The sequence below is a fragment of the Rhagoletis pomonella genome, unplaced genomic scaffold (genome assembly GCF_013731165.1).
Source record: "Rhagoletis pomonella isolate Grant_MI unplaced genomic scaffold, Rhpom_1.0 Rhpom_scaffold_01328, whole genome shotgun sequence".
Taxonomy (NCBI): domain Eukaryota; kingdom Metazoa; phylum Arthropoda; class Insecta; order Diptera; family Tephritidae; genus Rhagoletis; species Rhagoletis pomonella.
The window spans coordinates 29,232-38,939 of record NW_023459882.1 but is presented as its reverse complement, the minus strand read 5'-3'; the positions used below and the strand labels follow the sequence as shown (position 1 = coordinate 38,939).

At 39.2% G+C, this 9,708-nt stretch overlaps 1 protein-coding gene across 2 annotated transcripts; it reads right to left on the bottom strand.

Moving 5' to 3' along the window:
* Positions 1 to 1,997: 1,997 nt before the first annotated feature.
* LOC118752222 (retinoblastoma family protein-like) lies at positions 1,998 to 7,273 on the bottom strand (the record flags this gene model as incomplete). 2 transcript variants are annotated; one of them, XM_036487072.1, is given in 3 exon segments in its annotated part: positions 1,998 to 2,140; positions 7,030 to 7,052; positions 7,109 to 7,273. In XM_036487072.1, coding segments are annotated over 3 exon segments (314 nt in total), but the record flags the coding sequence as incomplete, so codon positions are not given.
* Positions 7,274 to 9,708: the final 2,435 nt, after the last annotated feature.

Here is a 9,708-nt window from a genome sequence, read left to right as displayed (position 1 = left end):
TTATCAAACAGCTTCACGAATGGGGCATTCCGAAAACACTACTGCAAGTAATTTCATCCTTTCTATCCAACCGACTAATTACAACACGGATAGACGGCTACCTTTCCCATAAACGCGCCCTGGAAAACGGGCTACCGCAAGGTTCACCAATCTCCGTTGTTCTATATAATGTCTACACAAACTCGCTCGCTGTTGAGCTCAAAAAATCTGAAGGATTAGACTTTCTCGGAATCTACGCGGATAACATTTTGGCAATATCTTCAGGCCCACAAGGGGAAGTTGGAAACCACATTGAGTCCTTGGACCATAAAATCAACATTTGGGCGAAAAGCAGGGGCGCTATAGTGCCAATTAGCAAAGTTGAAGCCTTACACGTGTGCAGTAAACAGAAATGTGCAGTGACCACCTTAAAGTTGAGAGGGAACAACATCCAGATCAAAAATAGTATTAAAATTCTTGGGGTTGTATTTACGAAAACGTTACTATGGAATGAACAATCGAAGTACGTTGTGAACAAACTCAACAAAGTTAACAATCTCAGTAAACTTATCTGCTCTCGTAAAAAAGGTCCACATTTAGAAACAGCCCTCAACATATGCCAATCCCTAACAAATGGCATCTTACAACATTGCATTACAATCTATGGATGGACATCCGCCAATAATGTAAGGAAAATCAACACCGCCCTCAACAAATGCTTCAGGTCAGCTATTGGCGCCTCCTTCCTCCAACTCCCTTGGATGCCCTTAGAGTTCAAGCACGTTATCAAGACTTCCAAGACACGCGTAATAAAAGCGCCGTGAAACTGGCGGCAAAAGCAATTACATCAACACAAGCAAGCCTACATGAGCTTTTTTGGAAACACATAAATGTATCTAAAAATAAAATTTCTAGCTGTAACTTGTGTAGCATTAAAAACACTATTAAATTATTGCTCGACTTGAAACTGCCTATTCCGGAAAAGCCACAACAACCGCAAAGTGATTACAGCCAATGGTTACAAATTGACACCCAACTCAGCAGTCACACCAAACACAACACCTGTGCTGCAGAATATTTGCATCTACTTTGTCGAATAAGTGCAACATTTTCACCCGAAATTATATTATATGTAGATGGTTCCTTTCAAGACGGAGCAACATCCTATGCAGTGGTTAAAAAAACGGGGGGAAACAACTTCTCCCTTGTGAAACAAAGTATACTGCCACCACACGCCGGAATATTTCACGCAGAACTGAGTGCCATCCAGTGGGCCATCGAATACGCACCAAAGCAAAATCGTAAAACACTTATATGTTCAGATAGCCTTGGTGCAACCAAAGCTCTAGCTAGCAAGTACAATATGCTGAATTTGAGTCAACTAAAAAACCAAACAAAAATCCTTTGGGTACCAGGACACACGGGAATACCAGGCAATGTAGCCGCCGACGAAGCAGCAAAGGAAGCGCTGACTCTCCCACTAGTATATGAATTCCCATGTTTACACTCAATAATAACTACTTGCTATTCAGCTGCAGCTTTAGAAAACAATTTAAATGTCTGGCGTAGCTCAAACTCGTTTCTCCAAAAGCACAACAATCTGCCCAGAAGACCAAACTACGACAGAGATCTTTCCCGGCAGGACTGCATAACGCTCTCCAGAATCAGACTGGGGACAACACTCTTCTCAACCAAACACCTGTACACTAAACGCGAACCACTTTCCTGCTCATCCTGCCTGACAACGTTGACTGTTGAACACATCGTGTTGCACTGTCCCATCTCTAAGAGTCACCAACAAATACGGGCGTTATTAGACTGCTCCAAAAAAGACAACATCGCCGTAATCAAAAAAATGCTATACAGCCACAACTTGTTAGACGAAACATAACTACTTAAACTAACACCGGTGCATAATGGCCTCGTCGCCCGCACCATGTAGTATTTTACAAATTCATTTGTAAAATATGTTACAATAATAATAATAATAATAAAATAAAAATATTATATTTACCTACCTTATAAAATCAGTTGGCTCGGATATTTGGGCGATATCCTTCAATTTTTTTACATTATTAGTTGCACTTGCAACTGGTTCAGAAAAGTCTTCTTTGTTTGGTAAAATATGCTTACGAGTGTATGGCGTCTGAGGGTTTGTTACCTATATGATCAAAAAATATCAAACAAATGATAACACGGTGCTATAAAAAACAAATCACAAAATACACCCGAAACAAAAGATAGTGTAGGTTGTAGGTGGGTCCAGTACAACATGAAAATAGGTTTCTTATAGTCCTGAAACCCAAATTTTTATTTCATTTAAAAACAACCGTTATGTTCGTACTTGATCCACTTATCTATTAACACCTTGACTATTTGTCATCCGATTTTAAAAATCAGACCTGTTTTCAAAATGTGATGTGGAGACATTTAAAATGCTGTCTAACAATATATTGTTAGACTAACTTGTTGAGAATTTTCATTAAAAACCCCTATTTTTCTAAATTTTTTAACTTTGACCATCGCCAATTTGACAAATTTCTATGAAAGTTGGCAAATATATAGTATCTACCTAAAAGTACATTTATTTTCGAATAAATTGATACCGCACTTAATGCGAAGTAAGGCCTTCGGTAGAGAACTGTCGGGTCATAGCTAAGCTCTCTGCAACTCCTAAATTATTTGAAGCAATTATTACAAATCAGTTGACGCATTCTATCTCCTCTACCATTTCATACTGTCAACATGGGTTTTGCAAATGCGTATCAAATTCAACAAATTTACTTGAGTTCACAACATATATCTCAAAAGCGTTTAGTGAAAACAAAAATTTGGATGTTATATACAGTGACGAGCAAAACTGTAACATGGTGTAACACTTTTTATTTCAGCCATCGCTATATTTCCAAGTTCTAACGACTTTCATCCTTTTGTTGTATATTCTTGTTGGTACATCCCTACTCCCTCTCTCATAACGATTTGAAGTCAATACAACAACAATAAAAAACCAAGCAGACAAAAATGTAAATTAAGGCAGATGTTACAGTTTTGCACTCACTCTCAGTTTCGCATTTGACAGTTATTTTTTACTTAGTTGGAAGTCAGATGACTTTTTTCTCTATTATAATTTATTGAAGAAGTGATCACCAGTAAATATTATAGTTAATCAGGAACCATAAATGTAAATAATGGATTTACTGCGGAAAGGCGGGACCGCACGAAAAGTGGCAAAAAATGGTGGAATTTGCTACTTGAAAATGTTAAGCCTGAGAAAAATGTAGCCTAAAGTGTTCTCAAGGACAAAGGAAGTCTGTCAAAAAATATTACGGTCCGATATCTTGTGAACTTAGTAGCAAGTAGCGATGCAGCCACTATTACCGAAGCGCTGAAGGTATTAAAATTGAATGCAAATTAGTAGACAGCGAGGCGAAGAATTGTCAAATTGAACGCTAAGGCATAATAAAAGAAGAAAAAACCATTTTGATCAAAATACATGTGCGAGAGTGGCAGCATTTTGCTGCATCGCACGAAAACCAAACCGTTGCCTATTGGGATATGTTAGGCCGTTCAGAATGCAATAAAAAACATATTTTTAAATTTCAATTGAAGGTTATTTGGTCTGGCAAGAGTAAATTAATCGCTTTCAATCAGATGGCCGGGCATGGTATTGGGTCAAAGACCAAATTAAGCCCATGCGCAGCATGTAAGGCAAACTGTGAATAACAGTGGTCGGTCAATAATAGTTTGGGGTTGTATTTCAAACATTTTCTTGGTCTGTTAGTACACATTATGCGTAAGGAACAGTATCTGTTCATATTTCAACACAATTTGCAAGATGTAGTGCTGAAAAATCACCCAAAACATTCTGCATATGTTCGCAAAGACAGGATGCAAACGCAAAAAATTTGCTATTTCGAAATGACCTCCCCAATCCGCGGATATGAATCTCATTGAGAATTTGCGAAAACAACTAAAAGCACAGCTTACTTAAACAGCATGGCTAACTGCTGCTATGTAAATCGTATGCCTCTAAATCTGAAAAAATGTAAAGTAAGGTGCTTCTCGCGAAGAGCCACTTTCTTATACAATAGATAACCATAATTTGGAACAGGTATACAATTTTGTGGACCTTGGTATCACAATGGATCTGAAACTTAATTTTAACCTTCACATTGATGTAATAGGCAACAAGGCTAAAGGTGTACTTGCATTTCTGAAACGATGGTTAAAAGAACCAAGTGACTCTTATATCACTAAAGCCCTGTTTACAACATTAGTTAGACCGATTCTGGAATACGGTTCAGTGGTTTGGAATCCAAGGTATAAAATTTACTCAGACAAGATAGAATCAATTCAAAAACAATTCCTACTCTTTACTTTAAGAAATTTCCGTTGAGATTCTCAATATAACCTTCCGCCTTATACTAGCCGATTAAAACTTATTAATCTTCCTACACTTGTCAGTCGCAGGGAAATGCTTGGTACAATTTTTATGGTTAAATTACTGGCAGGCTCAGTTTCAAGTCCGCTTCTTCTGGATGAAATTAGCCTTAATGTTCCCTCCCGTCAAGACACTTTTATCCCCTATTTTTGAAAACTTGTAAAACTAATTTTGAATTACACGAACCACTCCATTGCTTATGCCAGGATTTTAACTCTCATTCCAGCACATTTGATATATCTGATTCGCTTTTCAGCATAAAGAAAGCGATACTATCCTCTCTCCATAAATGATTCACTAACATAAATACATAATAATCAGCTGATTAATTTAGTTCTGTGGCTGAAGTTTTAGATCTCGAAACTTAACAAACTCCTGCCTGTCGTGACTCGGCACAAAAAATTGAAAATATTGGTTCCGTACGTCATGCGGACTGCGCCCCTCGTGCGGATGGGCGGGAATGGAGCAAAACCGGTGGGATTATTATTATTAAAGCAATTTAAGTAGAAAACGGGCTCAAACTTATTTGTGTGTATGTACCAGACGTTCAGATTTTTTGAGCAGTGTGGCTAAGGAATGGGAAAAAAATGATACCTCACTTAATGCAACTGCATACAAATTATCGAAGTTAAGCAATTTAAGCAGAAATACGGTCTTTAATTTATTTGTGTGTATGTGACCGACTTTCAGATTTTTTGAGCGATGTGGCTAAGGAATTCATCAATATTTGTTCAAATTGATATACATATGTATACGAAGACTCTTTTGCATAACATTAGCTTTTCATAAAATTTTAGGAAAATTATATCATAGATGCATATCCCAAAAGCTACTGCATCGATCTAGATTTTAAAAATTTTCAAGGCGGCGCTTAAGGAGACTAAGCACGTATATCAAATTTGGTAGAGAGTTGTGGGAAAAATTTACTACACCTTGCGCTGCCTCAGAGTATCCTCACTTTTCGTACCCTCTGATACGAAAAAACAGCTGGTCTCAAGCCTTATTGTTCCTCAAATTACGTATTTCGAAAGTGTACCAGCAAACTAGACTCTCATTACCTCCACAAACTCGATGTTGCATTTAACCATGCCACTAGGTATGTATATGGCTTGAAGAAATTTGAGCATTTATCTACCTTGAGAAACTCGATACTTGGCTGCGACCTAAGAAACTATATAAAAGCTCGTAATTGTATATTTATGTTAAAATTGTTAGTTTATAAAATGCCGGAATATCTGTATGATAAGCTTAAGTTTTACAAATGCACACGCGCTTTTAATTTTATATTCTTGTCTTTAAAAAAACTCGCTTTGTGCATGCAATTTCAAAAAAACTTATCTTTGCATATTTCACTGATAAAGTCGCATAATGAGGTGGTTATAAATTTTCTCTTTAGGTTTCTACGTTATATACAATTTCTGTTTGTACTCTAGTTACTACATTTACATTATAACTTTTTATTCATACTTGCATATTTCTGTAATACTTGTTTTTATATATATTTTTGTTACTGTATATTTTTATCCTAGTATTTACATGTATTTATCTGTTCTTTGTATTGCACAGTAAAAGATTAAATGCTCGGTGAAACCGTTTTTGAGCTACACATATATGATATAAGTGGGCCGTGCCACGACGAATTTCCAAAAATTTTACGAAAAATAAATTTTTTGCTGAAGAGCCATTGCATACATCAATTTTGAGTAAATATTGATGAATTTCCTAGCCACACTGCTCAAAAAATCTGAAAGTCTGAAAGTGAAATATCTTCAAGGCCGTATTTCTGCTTAAATTGCTTATCTTCGACAATATGTACGCAATTGCCTTAGGTGAGTTGTCAATTTATTCGAAAATAAATGTACATTTAAATAGGTACTAGATATTTGGCCACCTTTATAGAAATTGTTAAAATAAGCGATGGTCAAAGTTAAAAAAAAATTTGAAAAATAGTTTTTAAATTTTACCCAATGAAAACTTCCAACAAGCCAAGTCTAACTACATAGTGTTGTACGTCATTCTAAAGGACTCTACATCCCCTTTTCAATATTAGTCAAGCTGTTATAGATAAGTGCATCAAATACGAACATAATGACTGTTTTTAAATAAAAAATAAAAAAATGGAGGGTTAAGGAACTATACGAAATTTATTTTCATATTATACTCGACCCTACCTACAACCTACACTAATGGCCCTATTTTGTATGGCGACTGATAGCCGATGGCCAACCATATACAAAAATTCGCATTACGTATGGCAACTGGCTACTGACCGTCGGCTACTGAGTCTAGTAGCGCAATTTTATGTATCCCGCTTGTGACGATTTTGTTATTTGTTTACATAATTCGTTAAACGCATTGGAGAAAAGTTGCCAATTACTTCGAAATTTACATGGCAAAAAAATAAATTCGGATGCCGTCTGCGTTTTTCTGTATACTGAGATTAATCGCTATACATAATACAAAGTACGGTAGTGGTAGCCACGGCTACTAGACCAGCAACTAGACACCAGTTGCCATACATAAAAGGCCATAAGTTTTGTTTCGGGTGTATTTCGTGATTTTTTTTTTGGTAGCACCGTGTAATTAGAGAAACATTGATTAAGACTCACAGAAAGGCTTTCGTCGCCTACATCTGAAAAAAAATTAAATTTAAATTAAATAGGAAACAATATTGTAAATATAACTTACCAGAACTGTTTACTTTACGATAATTAGGATTGCTTAATAAAATCCTTTCATCGAATTCTCCAACGCTAAGTACATACTGTTCGTAAGCACTATTTAAAGATTTTACGTTTCTTTCAAAGTTGTCATTAGAAACTATTCCTAAAAACATATTTTCGTTCCCATGTATCGTCTGTAAAGAAATGTTGGTTCAATTATTATATCATATACTTAAAATTAAAAACAAACATTTTCGAGTCATATAATTTATAACAATTAAGTAAATAACGAGTAGTTTCTTCGTATGCTTTTTGATCGGCTTCTGAAGATTGTGTTTTAAAAGCGAATTTGGTATTGTAACTAATGCACATCCACTAAGCAGGTCTTGAATCGCGACAGCAACCACATTAAGCACCTTATATTCGTCCCTATTAAGCCACAAACTGGAGTTTATGGGCCAATTTGGAGTTTAACGCTAAACTCCACTCGTAAACTCGGAGTTTACCATACAAAAAATTTCGTTAAACTCTCCTCCTTAAACAACACTTTTATTTGGAGTTTATACGAATGCAACCATTTTTTTACCAAATTTGGTTTGTGCCTTTGACAATCCATACCTGCAACCAACTTGCCGACTGTAACGGACTTCAGAGCAAGCCCGAGGAGATAACTGTCTTCATGAGAAGGTATGGTATATTGATAGCTGCGATCCAAGAGACGCAGTTGCACAGCAATTCAACGTTGGTGAATTGTGCCGGATACAACGTGCACCGTCGAGATCGCGAGCGAGACAATGGTGGTAGCTTAGCGTTCATCACGCACCCCACCGTGCAGTATCGTCTTATTGAAGCAGACATCGACCGCAGGGATACCACCTTATACTGTCAGGGCATCGCTATCCGGTCAGGCGATGTTGAGCTTGAAATATATTTAACGTGTACATACCCCCTGTCACTTGCTGCCCGGCAGGATATCACCCTGATATAGGTGCGCTCCTCAGAGGTGAAAACCGCATGGTAGTAGGTGACTTTAATGCACACCACGATCTTTGGCATTCAAGCCTGTCAAACGATCGTAGGGGAACAGACTTGGCTGAGCAGACAGATGATTCGATATTCTGCACAATGAACGACGGCGCACCCACCAGGATTATGGGCAGCTGCTGCAGCTCGCCAGACATAACAATAGTCAGCCCTGGTCTGAAAACAGCGTATCAAGGCGACATGCTGACTTTCGCATCAGACCATCAGCCCACAGTCATCTCGATCGACAAACCAACCGACTTTTCTTCCGCGGAACACCGGGCCTATATCAACTTTTCTAAAGCTGATTGGAAAGGCTTCGCGGAATTTACTGTGAGCACCTTCGCCGTGGTCCATACACCAACCGACGTCCACCTTGGTGAAGGTTCCGCAGGGTTGTCACTGCTGCTGCAGCTCGCTTCGTACCGGCAGGATGCATCACCGACCCCCGTCCAAATTTCCCTGCTGAAGCGGCTGTTCTAGCCGATGAGCGTGACAAACTTCATCAGGCCGATCCCGGAAATCCCCGTATTAGGGATCTCAACGCGGAGATTCGGCAGCTTGTGAACGTACATAAGCGGAAAAAGTGGGAAGAGCATCTGAAGACTTGCAACTTCGGCTCTGGTGTGAGTACGCTTTTGTCAACCGTGAGGTCACTGTCCAATCCGATGAAGCACGATGACAGGATCGAAATTTCTTTCGGCGACCATTCTTCGTCGGACCCGGAGCGATGCGCGAGCTATTTTAGCCGGCAGTTCATACTGCATCCTCCGGCAGACAAAGCCAAGCGTCGAATGACCAGAAGGCTGCACAAACTGCCAACAACTTGTGCCCCCCTTGCTTTCACTTGCGGTGAAGACTTCAGGTGGCCATCGGGAAGGCGAAAGTCTCCAAAGCCATGGGTCCCGACGGAATATGCATGTTGATGCTGAAAAATGTGGGTCCTGCGGGAGTAGCGTACCTAACGGAGGTCCTCAATATGTCAATGGCCACTCTCATCATCCCAGACATCTGGAGTGGCCCCACTGCTCAAACCGGGGGAACCAGCAAACAAAGGAGAATCTTATCGGCCAATAACACTTCTTTCCCCGGTAGCGAAGACACTTGAGGCCTTGCTCCTCCCGTATTTCACGAACCACCTGACCCCAGCGAAGCATTAGCATGGTTTCCGTAAAGTGCACAGTACAACAACAGCACTTAACGCCATAAACACTCAGATAACACGTGGCCTTACCCGCAACCGTCCCTGTGAGAGAACCATTCTAGTAGCGTTGGACCTCAAAGGCGTTTGACACCGTCAGCAACTCCACGCGGCTAGAAGATATAGAGGCTTCCTCTCTTCCACAGAGGCTCAAACGGTGGTCGGCGAATTATCTGAGTGGTCAATACTCGTCGGTAATGTTTAGAGACAAATCGAGCAAACTCAGAAAAATAAAACAGGGGGTTCCACAGGATGGTGTCCTTTCCCCGCTACTGTTTAACTTTTACTTTTCAAAGCTCCCTCAACCACCACAGGGAGTCTCGATTGTCTCTTACGCCGGCCGGGAATGGAATCGATGACTTGTGTTCGAAAGTAAACCGGTATATCTCCGAGCTTTCTCG